Source organism: Notothenia rossii (assembly GCF_949606895.1).
Source record: "Notothenia rossii genome assembly, chromosome: 2".
NCBI classification, from domain to species: domain Eukaryota; kingdom Metazoa; phylum Chordata; class Actinopteri; order Perciformes; family Nototheniidae; genus Notothenia; species Notothenia rossii.
The window spans coordinates 91,717,962-91,734,949 of NC_136904.1; the positions used below are offsets into that span (position 1 = coordinate 91,717,962).

At 40.8% G+C, this 16,988-nt stretch overlaps 1 protein-coding gene across 6 annotated transcripts in view; it reads left to right on the plus strand.

The window, feature by feature from the left end:
• satb2 (SATB homeobox 2) overlaps positions 1-16,988 on the plus strand; it is a 72,789-nt gene that overhangs the window by 12,015 nt on the left and 43,786 nt on the right. For all 6 annotated transcript variants that reach the window (XM_079664620.1, XM_079664623.1, XM_079664621.1 and 3 more), the window contains one exon: positions 12,261-12,476. In XM_079664620.1, the coding sequence (XP_079520746.1) occupies positions 12,305-12,476 (172 nt within the window). In that variant the 5' untranslated portion in view covers positions 12,261-12,304. The remainder of the gene's footprint in view (positions 1-12,260; positions 12,477-16,988) is intronic.

Consider the following 16,988-nt stretch of genomic DNA (forward strand, 5'->3'; position numbering starts at 1 on the left):
ACTGACAGCGGCTACTCTCAGCCTCTCTGACCTTTAAAACAGCAGGGTGACTCTTATTGTCCAAAAGTACCAGAAACACAAACGGCGTTTATGTTTACGAGGTGTTTTCACCAAATGACGCGCGTATACCTCCGGACTTCTCAACTGCGTAAAATGTAAAAAAGAGGATTTGGATTCAGATTTATATTAAAAGCAATGTTTTTGCACATATGAATAAATATAGAATTAATATAATTAAAATAGGCTTACTAATTAATTGAACCGTATTAACGGCAGCTCCGCTCCACGACCCGTTTTCTCTTTTTTCCCGCATCGCGTCAATCAAATTCAATAAAATACGTAAAACTAAAACCGGGACTTTTTTTTTTGGCGTGGAGAAGCTGATTGGTTTCAGCTGCAGTGATGGAGACTCCGCTGCTTTCATTCCGGCCTGCCTGTCAACCCAAAGTTTGCTCACATGCTAAAAAGGTTGACAGGAAGAGGAGGAGGAGGGGGAAGGGGGGGTTAATGTGAAGAGTTTGCGTTTTATACAAAAAATTGTGGGAAACTAACATTTTCTCTGGCTTTCGCCGAGATGCAGAAGCTTTATGTGCGTGTTTTTCTTATTGTGCCACAAAGATGAGAACATTATTTATGGTCTTCAATTTCATGCTTATAACCAAGACCACCACCGCCATTTTAATTTAGTTTAGCTTCACTTTGCAGTTTTTTTCACTGAAGCTACAATATGCCTTTATTTACAAGTCGTGCATTTTTCATTTCTTCTACTCCTTTTATTATTTGTAATTTGATTAATATTAGAGTTAAAAAAAAGTGTAACAGTGTCTCAGATTTTAGATAAAACATTAATTTAATGTTATAGGCAATTCACACTACTTGTAGATACAACACTTTACATTACATTTCATTTAGCCGACATTTCCATCCAAAACAACAAACAATAAACCAGGACCAAACAAACTCAGACCAGCAACAAAATCCTGCTTTAGCTCCAAATAAATCAAACCATTTAAATTCTTTGGAGACTTTAAATCGTTTCAGTGTCTCCTCCAGTCGCCCTGCCTCTCTGAGTGAACTCAGCTATCTGTTCACACGTAATAAGGGTGTGTCTGTGCGATTAAAGTGCAGATTAGATAGTGGGAGAAGCTCTAATGATGCTCCTCTCTGTCTCCACCAGCCTCTGTGTGATTATGGATACAAAAAACTGTGTGTGTGTGAAAGAAAACTCCAGCAAGTGCACACTGAGGCTGTGTTACCCACTCTGGTGAGGCTGTGGTGCATGGGTTTGGCATCTGTGTGTGTGTGTGTGTGTGTGTGTGTGTGTGTGTGTGTGTGTGTGTGTGTGTGTGTGTGTGTGTGTGTGTGTGTGTGTGTGTGTGTGTGTGTGTGTGTGTGTGTGTGTGTGTGTGTGTGTGTGTGTGTGTGTGTGTGTGTGTGTGTGTGTGTGTGTGTGTGTGTGTGTGTGTGAGAAGGTTCGAGCAGTTATTTAGGCAGCTCTAAGTGTCTGACAGTATAACAGGAACACCTCGTGATGTAATGCAGTTTTAAATGTCCCTAAAGTTGCATCACTGCACTGGACTGCATCTATTAACCTTCTACACTGCTTTACATATGTGTATGTGTGTGTGTGTGTGTGTGTGTGTGTGTGTGTGTACGCGCGTGTTTTTAACTCTCCTCATGTCCCTGCAGTGTGTTTTCTGAGTCAGTGTGTGGTCCCTGGAAGTGTTAAAGCTCAGAGTCTGTGTAGCATGCTGACTGTGGTTTGTGTGGCTGTTGTGTGTGTGTGTGTGTGTGTGTGTGTGTGTGTGTGTGTGTGTGTGTGTGTGTGTGTGTGTGTGTGTGTGTGTGTGTGTGTGTGTGTGTGTGTGTGTGTGTGTGTGTGTGTGTGTGTGTGTGTGTGTGTGTGTGTGTGTGTGTGTGTGTGTGTGTGTGTGTGTGTGTGTGTGTGTGTGTGTGTGTGTGGATGAGTGCATCCTTTAGCTGGAAGGGCGAGGCTGTAAATGCTTGCTGTTAACTCTTCATCCCGTATTATCAAATGAGATGTTTACGAGGGAGCCAAACATGTTTGCCAGAAGGCCAACGTCTCGCCCCCTCACCCCTCTTATTTTCCTGTGTGTGTGTGTGTGTCATAAAGGTCTGTCTTCCCCTCACACCAGCTCTCTCCACATCAGTCTCACATCTGAAGGTCATAAACAGCAGATTCCTCAATAATATAACCTTCAATAACTGCAATCATTTCTCATAAACACACATACAACCTCTCGTGATGTTCCCCATTTTGTTTCTGACTCACAAAAACTCATATTTGATCTTTTTGGGAGGGGTGACCCTTACTGTGAAGTTCATGCATTACATATACTTTAAAAATATGTCTAAAACGCTGAATAGTAATAATTATAAGCACTCATCAATGTTCATTATGTTTTATAACACTAATCAAAACAAGGGCTGGACAATATGTAAACAATATTTAATATGATATGTCTTGATATAGCATGTTTTTGGGGTGTTCAATTAATTAAATCCTTCATAAGTACTTTTTGAATCAACATTTAGTCCAACATTTAAAAAAAGAAAGTGAAAATATTTCAGATCAATTTGACTCAATATGTGCTTTTTATGATCAATAAATCAAATTGAACACTGAATTGTACGTCACGATATCTTAATATATGATATAAGGATCAAACTGAATCATCCCCACTCACAGCATTATCAAGTATCATAAAGTCAATTCTTCATAATTGCTGGTCAACGATATTTAGTTGGTTTTCTCATTCATAACATATTATTTGAATGCATCACTAGTGTGTTAATAATGCATTGTAAACATGTGCTTGCTCAACATGTCAGTAAGTGAGCAGCAGATAGGAAGTCATACTTTAAAATGAATATTCATGAGTTATATAATGTATGTGTTACTTATAAAAGTGCATAATCATATTTAAGTACTTTAATCACTATAAATGATGAGATATTGTGACACTCGACTTTATACTGTGTTATGAGAATCCTTATTAAGCCTCATGAATATTAACGAGTGCTTATAACTATACATTAAGTGCAGTAAGGAGATTATAATGCTTCATAGTCAAAGGCTTGCAAACAATGTCAGTAAATGCACAACTAATATGAAGTTTTATGGAAATGTAACTTACAATTAGCTATTTAAAAAATATTTGAAGTGCTTATAACTATACTTATTAACAGACTATAAAGCATTATTAGCATGTTTATAGTGCACATGTGCGTCAGAGAAACTTCTTCCGTTTTTTTGGGGCATCAGTAACGTGTGTGTGTGTGTGTGTGTGTGTGTGTGTGTGTGTGTGTGTGTGTGTGTGTGTGTGTGTGTGTGTGTGTGTGTGTGTGTGTGTGTGTGTGTGTGTGTGTGTGTGTGTGTGTGTGTGTGTGTGTGTGTGTGTGTGTGTGTGTGTGTGTGTGTGTGTGTGTGTGTGTGTGTGTGTGTGTGTGTGTGCGTGCTCAGAGCCGAGCATTAACCAATAGCTTGATAACGCTGCTATAAAAGTGGATCTCAAACGGGAAGAACATATCTGGATATTTTCCAACGTGAGGTGACGCCTCTCAGAGCTAATAATGGGTGTGTGTGTGTGTGTCTGGTTTGCATGTCGAAGGTACAGCCCTTCATTAGCAGACAGTATCGTAACGGCAGGTTTAGATACGGAGAGGCAGTTAGAGCGAGGCCATGGCTCTGCAGCTCTGCACTCTGAGAGGTCAGTTTCATTTTAAAACACTTTTGTACTTTGTTTTGAGACTTTGTTAGAGTGAGTGGCTGCTCTCTGTTTCCTGTGTGTGTGTGTGTGTGTGTGTGTGTGTGTGTGTGTGTGTGTGTGTGTGTGTGTGTGTGTGTGTGTGTGTGTGTGTGTGTGTGTGTGTGTGTGTGTGTGTGTGTGTGTGTGTGTGTGTGTGTGTGTGTGTGTGTGTGTGTGTGTGTGTGTGTGTGTGTGTGTGTGTGTGTGTGTGTAGGCATGATAGTGTGGAGAGGACGATATAGGATTGTAAAGCAAACTTGGTTTAAATACTTTAAACACTTATAATACGTTGCATGTGGTGAATTTCCATAATAATTATCCTAAATACTCTCGCATAAAAGCTTTCTATCTTGGTATAGTGGTGAGAAAAAAGTAATTAAAATAAGAAAAAGCAGAAAATACAGGAATTATAAGCAAAGGAAAGAACAGACTCGGATAGATGTTGCTATGTAATTATATACATTTTATACACATATACACATCTGCACTTCTTGACAAAACGTTAAAACAATGTGATTTCAGTATCTTTAAGAAGCCATTTTAAGAGTTTAGAGCAGGGGGGTCAAACTCAAATACACAGTGGGCCAAAATAAAAAAATGGGTACTAGTGGAGGGCCGGACTGGTTCAATGTTTATTGCAGAACTTATTGAAATGAACTTATTGCACATATTAAACCTGGAACTAACAAAGTTTAAATGATTGCCTATAAAAACTACATTAAACATTAAATAATCAGTTCATTCATTTCTTATGGCTCTATCTGCAGCTTCTCCAGAGTCATTTCTTATGAGTACATTTTCCCACAGGCCAACAACAGCTTCAACAAAACTATTTCCCTCAAAGAGAAATCAAACATGCCCTGTTGTCGTGAGAGAGAAAGTGCAGAAGGAAACATCCATTAAACTCAGTGTGCTGCTCTGTGATGCTAGCTCAGATACTTGGCATCTCATCTTGGGTGCAAGGCCATCAATGTTTGGGCTCAGGCTCTGAGCTGAGGAGACCCTCAGGATGGAGTGGAGGTGCAATATACCGGAGGGCCAGATCTAATAGGAATTAGAAATTATCCTGCGGGCCGAAATTAAATCCACCACGGGCCTGATTTGGCCCCCGGGCCTTGAGTTTGACACATGTCGTTTAAAGCATGATTTGAAGATAATCCGGATAATATTATTATATATCATGTGTAAGGGATATATATTATTCAGACGATGTCGTTCCTTATCTCTCCTGTCCATCTAATTGGCAAAAAAGCCCAAAAAGTCTTTAAAAAAAAATCATATTTCCCACTAAGTTTTCCACACTTTTAGTTTCTGACCACTTCTTCTACATTTTGTACACATGTTGCTTCATCACAGGCCGAACATTATAAAGCTGAATGCAACTTTTCAAACCTTTTAATCCTTTTAATGCAAGAATAAAAGCACCAGAGAGAGTGAGGGATGCTAAAATACATTTAAAAAAAGATTAAACGACTTAAAAAGCATATTTTATGTCCGTTTCTGCAGCCGGTCATTACAGCGTCTGATTTGTAGAGTTTAGACTGGCTTTGAATTACATGTTAGCTCCTGTGTGTGTGTGTGTGTGTGTGTGTGTGTGTGTGTGTGTGTGTGTGTGTGTGTGTGTGTGTGTGTGTGTGTGTGTGTGTGTGTGTGTGTGTGTGTGTGTGTGTGTGTGTGTGTGTGTGTGTGTGTGTGTGTGTGTGTGTGTGTGTGTGTGTGTGTGTGTGTGTGTGTGTGTGTGTGTGTGTGTGTGTGTGTGTGTGTGTGTTTGAGTGGTACATATTGTTTATAGGTGTGTTTGTTGTCCTGTCCTACTCTCCCATTTCTTTGGGTGTGTCGACTCTGCAATCTTGTCTCTGGCTCTGTGTGTACTTGTTATGTCTACAACGTGTAATAATGTGGAATTTGATAGAGGCTTATCATCATAAAACACACACGTTGTCGCGGGATCGTCCACAATGCGGGACAAACAGAGAGGAGCTGCATTTATTTATTTATATGTGACTGTCTCGGGGAAGAAGTATTTAAAGTTAAGATTGCTGTATTACATTTATCATCAAATTCAGCAAATTACGACGATATTGCAGCTTATTTTCACTTTTATTGATGATACAGGGGAACTGAGTAAACATTTTAACTAAAAGATATCACCATGAAAGTTCCCTATCTGATCATTTAAAATAAGACAATCATTTTTTGAATTACATGTTTTGTAACACGTCATGTTTAAATAGGCAAAAGAGGCATTATGTTATTAAATATGAGATAATTTGCATATATTTCCAGAACGCCTCCATTGGACTCCTTTGTTAACTTCCGGAACATGGTGACATCGCTATGTAACACTCACGCTTCTATTGGCTAGCGTTCCAACACATTATACGTGATAGGCTAAGGGGCGGGACATCTCTAAGCGGTGGACCAATCACAACAGAGCCGGCCAGCTAACCAATCAGAGCAGACTGGGCTCTGGTTTCAGACAGAGGGTGAAAAGAGGTGCTGCAGCACAGGCAGTATGAGAACAATAAAGAGCTTTTTGAACATTAAAGCATGGAGACATGTAGAGACACTACATACTGATATACACCTGAACATCAGCAGGAGAGGACTCTTTAAAGTAGAGACACTACATACTGATATACACCTGAACATCAGCAGGAGCGGACTCTTTAAAGTAGAGACACTACATACTGATATACACCTGAACATCAGCAGGAGAGGACTCTTTAAAGTAGAGACACTACATACTGATATACACTTGAACATCAGCAGGAGAGACTCTTTAAAGTAGAGACACTACATACTGATATACACCTGAACATCAGCAGGAGAGGACTCTTTAAAGTAGAGACACTACATACTGATATACACCTGAACATCAGCAGGAGAGGACTCTTTAAAGTAGAGACACTCCATACTGATATACACTTGAACATCAGCAGGAGAGGACTCTTTAAAGTAGAGACACTACATACTGATATACACCTGAACATCAGCAGGAGAGGACTCTTTAAAGTAAAGACACTACATACTGATATACACCTGAACATCAGCAGGAGAGGACTCTTTAAAGTAGAGACACTACATACTGATATACACCTGAACATCAGCAGGAGCGGACTCTTTAAAGTAGAGACACTACATACTGATATACACCTGAACATCAGCAGGAGAGGACTCTTTAAAGTAGAGACACTACATACTGATATACACTTGAACATCAGCAGGAGAGACTCTTTAAAGTAGAGACACTACATACTGATATACACCTGAACATCAGCAGGAGAGGACTCTTTAAAGTAGAGACACTACATACTGATATACACCTGAACATCAGCAGGAGAGGACTCTTTAAAGTAGAGACACTCCATACTGATATACACTTGAACATCAGCAGGAGAGGACTCTTTAAAGTAGAGACACTACATACTGATATACACCTGAACATCAGCAGGAGAGGACTCTTTAAAGTAAAGACACTACATACTGATATACACCTGAACATCAGCAGGAGAGGACTCTTTAAAGTAGAGACACTACATACTGATATACACTTGAACATCAGCAGGAGAGGACTCTTTAAAGTAGAGACACTACATACTGATATACACCTGAACATCAGCAGGAGAGGACTCTTTAAAGTACAGACACTACATACTGATATACACCTGAACATCTACAGGAGAGGACTCTTTAAAGTAGAGAGACTACATACTGATATACACCTGGACATCAGCAGGAGAGGACTCTTTAAAGTAGAGACACTACATACTGATATACACTTGAACATCAGCAGGAGAGGACTCTTTAAAGTAGAGACACTACATACTGATATACACCTGAACATCAGCAGGAGAGGACTCTTTAAAGTAGAGACACTACATACTGATATACACCTGAACATCAGCAGGAGAGGACTCTTTAAAGTAGAGATACTACATACTGATATACACCTGGACATCAGCAGGAGAGGACTCTTTAAAGTAGAGACATTACATACTGATATACACATGAACATCAGCAGGAGAGGACTCTTTAAAGTAGAGACACTACATACTGATATACACCTGAACATCAGCATGAGAGGACTCTTTAAAGTAGAGACACTACATACTGATATACACCTGAACATCAGCAGGAGAGGACTCTTTAAAGTAGAGACACTACATACTGATATACACCTGAACATCAGCAGGAGAGGACTCTTTAAAGTAGAGACACTACATACTGATATACACCTGAACATCAGCAGGAGAGGACTCTTTAAAGTAGAGACACTACATACTGATATACACCTGAACATCAGCAGGAGAGGACTCTTTAAAGTAGAGACACTACATACTGATATACACCTGAACATCAGCAGGAGAGGACTCTTTAAAGTAGAGACACTACATACTGATATACACCTGAACATCAGCAGGAGAGGACTCTTTAAAGTAGAGACACTACATACTGATATAAACCTGAACATCAGCAGGAGAGGACTCTTTAAAGTAGAGACACTACATACTGATATACTCCTGAACATCAGCAGGAGAGAACTCTTTAAAGTAGAGACACTACATACTGACATAAACCTGAACATCAGCAGGACAGGACTCTTTAAAGTAGAGTCACTACATACTGATATACACCTGAACATCAGCAGGAGAGGACTCTTTAAAGTACAGACACTACATACTGATATACACCTGAACATCAGCAGGAGAGGACTCTTTAAAGTAGAGACACTACATACTGATATACACCTGAACACCAGCAGGAGAGGACTCTTTAAAGTAGAGACACTACATACTGATATACACCTGAACATCAGCAGGAGAGGACTCTTTAAAATACAGACACTACATACTGATATACACCTGAACATCAGCAGGAGAGGACTCTTTAAAGTAGAGACACTACATACTGATATACACCTGAACATCAGCTGGAGAGGACTCTTTAAAGTAGAGACACTACATACTGATATAAACCTGAACATCAGCAGGAGAGGACTCTTTAAAGTAGAAACACTAAATACGATATGAACCAAATGAGGCGTTATCCAACTCTAACATTCTGTGAATTTAGAAGTAACCTTGAGACACAAATAGAAAATGTTCTTAAAAATAAATGCCCTTTCAAATGTTACTTTCCTGCAGCTTCTCTCCTTAATAATTAATTGCTGAGTTCCTCTGAGAGGTGACAGTTTCCCAGAGAAGCAATAAATGTGGATCTGTGTGATGACCCCTGTCCTTATCAGAAACACATTACAATAGTTACTTATCGCCTCTTTATTAACAACTCTGACTATCTCACGCCTTATCAAACAACGCAGTGCAGATGGGTTTAGGATGTGGCCGATCACGGCGTTTGAAGATGTCCGTGTCTGATTTAATGAACAACGTCACGCAGTTAAAAACGCTGTGGAGAACAAAAGACCTATTGCTCAACACGCCTGTAATAATTGCATAAAATAGATTAGCATTTATCAGTCTGTGGAGGAAGATGTCTCTGTTGGCACGGCAACACCCAACGCAGTGTTGACATGTGAGTGTTAAAGTTGAAAAAAGTCAGAAAATAAAAATTCAATAAATTACCTTTTATATAAGTAAGTCTTTGAGAGCTAATTTGACCAAACTCCAGGGTCCATATCGAGGCATGTTCTCCCTTTCCTGTAGTGTGTTCTATAGGTTTTAATGCATGTAAATGGTCTGCAGAGGCTAAAATCCCTGTGTTTGCTCCAGTGGGACTTTCTCTCTTTGACTTGCGAACAATTTGAACTTTTCCAACTTCTTATTTTAAATGTTTCATGTCGTCATGTAACTGTTTTTACTCAAGCATACACTTATGGGTGTCCACATTAAGAGGTGTGATACTTAATGTGACCGTACGTGACCTGGGGTTCACTGGACGTGGTGAAACTTGTTAAAATAAATAAATAAAAGGACTTATCAGAGCGAGAGAAACAGCAAACAAAATGCACAGCACGATTCCATCCTTTATCTCTTCTGTCAAATACCAAATGAAACGGAATTGAAACGGGATGTGTGCAGAGATAAGATGATGCCGGGAGTATCTGTTGGTGTGTGTGAGTGTGTGTGTGTGTGTGTGTGATGGTGAGATGTCGGCGAGGTCTTGATAGGGATCGTCAGCAGCGGGCAGATACGGCAGGTTAGGACCTGCTGCTGATTAAAACTGATTCTCAGGAGGATTATTTTTAAATAAAAACATGAAACAGTCAGACTTTGACCTCACTTGTTGGTCTCTTCCAAGGAATTTAGGAACAAATTCCTCAGATGTACCACCTCGTTTCCACGACGATATCATAATATAAGCACAATAAGTGAGAACATTAGTATTTAGTGTCTCTACTCTGACATGTCTCCATGTCTCTTTATTGTTCTCATACTGCCTGTGCTGCAGCACTTCTTTTCACCCTCTGTCTGAAGCCAGAGTCCAGTCTGCTCTGATTGGATAGCTGACCGGCTCTGTTGTGATTGGTCAATCGCTTAGAGATGTCCCGCCCCTTAGCTTATCACGTACAATATGTCAGAGCGCTAGAAGTGCGAGTTTTACAAAGTCACGTCACCATGTCCCTGAAGTAAACAAAGGAGTCCAATGGAGGCGTTTATTAAAACATCAACGTACCTTTAAGGGGCTTTGTTTTCACATTAAATGTCAGACTTCTGAGGACCTACGCAGTTGAAATTAGAAACAACATAAATAAAAGCAGAGTGTAAACAGCAGCTGTATTCCTCTCTCTGTTCTGCTGTGTAGCTTTTATGGTAGCTTCATTGTTAACAGTTAGATTTATTTGCAGAGCCTCACATTGTGAATGACAGCCTCACTGTACTCCCATTGCTTTCCACTCAGTGTCACTCTTTGAACTTTTTTATTTTTTTAAATCAAATCTGCCACTGAAATGTTCCGTCCTCTTCGCCTCCCACACTTTTTCCTCGCGACCAAAGCTCATGTTTTTAATTTATTATACATTTTGAAATGCTACCCGGGCTTTTAATACTTGTCAGATTGAGGTTTTCTTCTTCTGTCTGTTGTTGTTGTTCTAAGAAAGAGAAGGTAGTGAAAAGGCGAGAAAGAGGCGGGACACCGCACACATGTTCTCGCTCACAGTTGCGACAGCAGTAAAAAAGCTGCAGAAATATTACAATGTTGAGGGAGGAGGAGGAGGAGGAAGAGGAGTTTTTGAATCAAGCGCTGTGGAAAATGCCACCCTCAAACAATAAGCATGCATTCCTCCTCATTTGTTCTGCTGGATTTCAGCTCATTGCCACTCTGTGCAGAAACCCTCTGTGTTTTCCACTCCTCACTCACTTCATTTCCATAGTTGTCTCTCTCTCTCCTCCCTCCTCGCTGAGGGTCGCACATGCTCACATATTGTCCAGGGGCTCGTCGGTAAATAAAAGAAAGTCCATTTGGCTCCGTGTGAACGTTGGCGAGCGCTTTTGTCGCGGCCTGGCAGCGTTTCTAATGCATTACCCTTTATTAGAGGTCTGGCTGCCACTGCTCTATCAGGGGACGTGTGTGTGTGTGTGTGTGTGTGTGTGTGTGTGTGTGTGTGTGTGTGTGTGTGTGTGTGTGTGTGTGTGTGTGTGTGTGTGTGTGTGTGTGTGTGTGTGTGTGTGTGTGTGTGTGTGTGTGTGTGTGTGTGTGTGTGTGTGTGTGTGTGTGTGTGTGTGTGTGTGTGTGTGTGTGTGAGTCTGTTGGTGTGTGTGTGTGACTGTGTGTGTGTGTGTGTCTGTTGGTGGTTGTGAGTGTGTGTTTGTGTGTGTGAGTGTGTGCGTGTGTGTGAGTGTGAGTCTGTTGGTGGTTGTGAGTGTGTGTTTGTGTGTGTGTGAGTGTGTGTGAGTCTGTTGGTGTGTGTGTGTGTGCGTGTGAGTGTGTGTGTGTGTGTGTGTGTGTGTGTGTGTGTGTGTGTGTGTGTGTGTGTGTGTGTGTGTGTATGAACTCGTACATATTAAACACTCACCGCCTCCATACAAACACTGATGAAGAACTCGATATACATAACGTCTTATTTTACGTGTATTTTCTTTATTCCACTTAAATCTGAATTTGATCATTTTAACCAAAAACCCCAATATCAATATTTCACGATAATCTAGGGTTGACTAAATAAAAAAGTGTCATTCTTTAAATATTTACTAAATTAGTTTGGAACTATAGTTAATAATATAACATTGTGAAAACGTTTCTTGGGGGGGATAGTATTATAATATTAGTCTATTTCAGATAACATAATTATCCACTGTCTTCACTATAGGGAATATAATAAGTGAATTTAATCCCATTTTCCACTTTAAAAATATGTGTTTTGGGGCCCTAATAATAAAATGACAACAGGATTGTGAGGTTGTGAATGCATAATAAGTTAGTGATGATGTATTTAAAACACTACTGGATGATAGTCATTATTTAAAAGTGGAATTTAAATAACTTTGAAAAATGTCTAAATTAAAAACTTGTCTCTGTGACTTTCCTCAGACTCGTTCTCTCTGGCTGGAGCTCCTCTGGGGCTGTGGAGGCGGATGGAGCGCGGCGGGGGGGAGAGTCCTCTCACCCAGGGCAGCCCTGAGCGGAGGGGCAGCCCCGACCTCAGCGCCCTGCCCCCCCCAGGGAAGAAGAGCCGGCTTGAGCTCAACGGGAGCCCCACCGGGCCCCGCATCCGCCACAACGGGGTCCCGATGAGGCCCCTCGGAGGTGAGCTGATGTGCATCAACACATGTTTGTTTACTGTGTGAAGACGTTTGTTTACAAGCCAGAAACTCAATGTGAAGTCAAACCTGTGAAGAGACGAACACATCAGAGTGGTGAGGAGACCGTGGCCATCTTGAGAAGCTCAATCAATCAAAGTGTATTTATATAGTATATTAATATCACACATTTGTCTCAGTGGACTTGTCGTTGTTGACCGGTTCCAGTAGGCATGTCTTCAGTATTTAAGTTTGTCTCTTTGGATAAATGCAAATGGATGTTTTTTTTGCCTCTTATATAATATAAATAAAACAGATGGAAGAAACATATTTCTATAAAAAATTTTATTAAAAAAAGATTAAATAAAATAAAAATATTTAAAGATGCAGAAAAATTGAATAACAATATTTATTCTAACAATAATAGAATAAAAATAAAAATATAAGAAGGTAAACTAGGAATAAAAAGATCTTAAATATCACATTAAACAAATATTTAATAAATGAAAATAGAATAAACATATTTATATAAGAAGTTAAAGTGAGAGTGTGAGCATTGTAATACAATATTAAACAATTATATTTCAACAACTATACAGTGGTATGAGATGTCCTCTCCAGTCTATTGTCTCAAAACAGCACTGAAGGTGATCAATACCCACTTTAAAATGTGGTTTAGGACTAAACAAATACTTTACACCTAAGAAATGAACAACTAGCTAATATCTTTTGTCCATATAGCACATTCGATATCTGCTGAAATAGAGAACGTAGATTACCAGCTCTCTCACACAGTCGTTGACTTCCCTCAGGAGTTTCTCTCCGTTGAGTCGAGCGGCACTGAGAGCTGTTCCTGATAATCTATACGTCTGGAGGGAACTGTATAATACATGCTAACAAATGAAGGAGATTGCTCCATATAAACAAGATTTATACAACTCACTCCACTCCATCGACCCACGCATTCATTGTAGAAGTTGGTTCTTGTTTGTGTGTGTGTGTGTGTGTGTGTGTGTGTGTGAGCGTGTGTGTGTTTGTGTCACCATGTGTTATCAGAAATGTCTCTCAAAGTCTTGATGTTAATCTTAAACTGCCCTTGTATTTAGTAAAATATACTTTCTACACAACATGTTCTTGTTCTAACCGTCTATTGGCGTAAATAAGAACTCTATTAAATTACAAATGCTTGAATATTTTGTGTGTAAAAATGTCAGTAAATGCTGCTTTTAGCTTCACACATTTCTGTCATATTTAAAGTGAATATCTGAAGACATTTTGACAATTTCAAAAAGACAAATCGCCTGCAGAAAAGAGATATTATCGATCTTATGTGCGTACATTCACACAAATATTACTCAGCATTCCTTCTTGCATGTGTCAGCTGACATTTGGGACCTTTACTATCATAAGAAAGTAAAAACGGGACTGCGAAAAAACGTTTTTAAAGATGCATCTGTCTGAGGTTTGGAAAGAGTTAGAAGTTAGAAACATCAACAAGTTGACCACAGTAAGAGGAGATGAAGAAGGAGAGGAGAAACTAAGACCGAGAACAACAAGAATACTACACAGCTTACAGTTGACCCGTCAGACACGTGAAGCGTGTGTTATATTCTCTGCAAGCCTGCATCTCTTTCTGGCACAATGAGTCTAATTCTGTCTGGGTTTAATACAGTTCGACATTTCTTCAGCCGAATATCAAACGTTGGGAACCAGAGCTGTAGTAAAAAAATATTTCTGTGTGAGAAAAGAGGAGGAAGGAGGACGGAGGACGGTTGGTCTGAAATAATGACGGGGTGTCGTTGAAGACAGGAAACTCAACGTGTCTCCTCCAAACCACACACACACACACACACACACACACACACACACACACACACACACACACACACACACACACACACACACACACACACACACACACACACACACACACACACACACACACACACACACACACATACACATACACATACACATACACATACACATACACACACACACACACACACACACCATGTTTACATCACTTCAGGGGACATTACATTAACTTTCATGCATTTCCTGGAGACTTATCCTAACCTTAACCATAACCAACACATGCCTAACCCTAACCCTAAACCTAAACCTAACCAAGCCTTCACCCTAAATTTAACGATTCCCCTCATGGGGACCTCCATTTTGTCCCCATAAGGCAGGCGGGTCCCCACACGTGACTGTGTAAACAGATTTAGGTCCCCACAAGTATAGTAATGCTAGGCCACACACACACACACACACACACACACACACACACACACACACACACACACACACACACACACACACACACACACACACACACACACCGACAACCCCTATGTCCACATTCACAAACTCAGTGACACTCACATCCAACAGACCCTTCCAAAACACACACACTTACACACACACACACACACATCTTATTTGAATACCCCCGTTCTCTCATCCCCGTACATATTAGAGGGGTTAGAGGTTTGAGGCATCATCCGACCCAGATCACAGGGAATAGGAGAGGAGGTGGAGAAACAGAGGGCGGGGGGCGGGGAGAGAGGAGTGGGAGCTGCTCCGTGTTGACAGTTATATTTCCCTGTTGGGGGAAATTCACTTACTTGAATTGGCAGCGTGCTCCGGTGTGTAATTCACTCCATGAGAGCCTGGAGGACTGAGCGGAGTGATTAATGAGGAGGAAATAGAAATATAGGAATTGACTGATTAAAACAACGGCTGGATGTGATGCTGCGTGCACCTCGTGGAGCAGCGTGTGTGTGTGTGTGTCATTGTGTGGCACTGTATTATTATTAGTGCTGGGACGCTGCCTAATGCTCTCTCTCCATCATTTCTTCTGAGAGCTTTAATGAATTGGCAGCTGACAGGTGGCCCAAAACCAAAAGCCTTTCAGGAAAAAGGAGTGATATTAGAGCCTCGAGCCAAGAGGCTGGGAATCTGATACGCACTCTAATGTCACCTGGGAGAAAGTCAAGTATCACTGTGTTTACCTCAATATTGAGACAACAATGTTTTTAAGTTCCTCATTCGTAATGCTCAAGTTCACCAGTAGACTAGCTAAACACCTTTACATACCAATGTCTCAAGGACAGTACGCGTTGAAATACAATAGTCTAATTATGGACAAAGTAAGACCCTAAAAGTGTTTGGATGTCAAACATATATTTTTTTTAACGTGCCTTATTATGCTTATGTTCAGGATTTGTATTAAGTGCGTGTGCTGTGACATGTTTCCATGCTCTAATGTTCAAAAAGCTCTTTATTTTGGATTTATCAAACGTTTTACTGTATTCTGGCTTTACCTAAATTATAGTTTCCGCACATAACTGTCAAATAGTTTCACTTCCATAGAAAAACACAGTGTGTGTGTGTGTGTGTCTGTCTGTCTGCTTGTGTGTGCTTGTGTGTCTGTGTGTGTGTGTGTCTGTCTGTCTGCTTGTGTGTGTGTGTGTGTGTGTGTGTGTGTGTGTGTGTGTGTGTGTGTGTGTGTGTCTGTCTGTGTGCTTGTCTGTGTGTGTGTGTGTGTGTGTGTGTGTGTGTGTGTGTGTGTCTGTCTGTGTGCTTGTCTGTGTGCTTGTGTGTGTGTGTGTGTGTGTGTGTGTGTGTGTGTGTGTGTGTCTGTCTGTGTGCTTGTGTGTGCTTGTGTGTGTGTGTGTGTGTGTGTGTGTGTGTGTGTGTGTCTGTCTGTGTGCTTGTCTGTGTGCTTGTGTGTGTGTGTGTGTGTGTGTGTGTGTGTGTGTGTCTGTCTGTGTGCTTGTGTGTGCTTGTGTGTGTGTGTGTGTGTGTGTGTGTGTGTGTGTGTGTGTGTCTGTCTGTGTGTATGTGTGTCTGTCTGTCTGCTTGTGTGTGTGTGTGTGTGTGTCTGTCTGTGTGCTTGTGTGTGTGTGTGTGTGTGTGTGTGTGTGTGTGTGTGTGTGTGTGTGTGTGTGTGTGTGTGTGTGTGTGTGTGTGTGTGTGTGTGTGTGTGTGTGTGTGTGTGTGTGTGTGTGTGTGTGTGTGTGTGTGTGTGCCTGTCTGTCTGTCTGTCTGTCTGTCTGTCTGTCTGTCTGTCTGCGTGTCTGCGTGTGTGTGTGTGTGTGTGTGTGTGTGTGTGTGTGTGTGTGTGTGTGTGTGTGTGTGTGTGTGTGTGTGTGTGTGTGTGTGTGTGTGTGTGTGTGTGTGTGTGTGTGATTCATGTAAACTCTTCTTGAGAATGTGGTTTGGTGTCACCTGTCCTCAAAGCTGTGTCTTTCCGAGGTATCCTGTTAATTCATTCTTCTGCTTTAACATTAATATTCAGCTCCTCCGTTGCTATAAATGTTCCCCTTGTTAATACTCTAATGAAAGAACCACATGTTGTCAGCGTCTGTCTTTTGTATAGTTTTTGCATATCTGTTAGTGGAGCCATTATAACGGCCTCCTATCTAATAGCCGTTAGATAAACAGACAGTGACAGTGAACAGCCCTGTTACTGGTTATTTAACAAAGCATCCCATTTGTGTTGCTTCCCCTG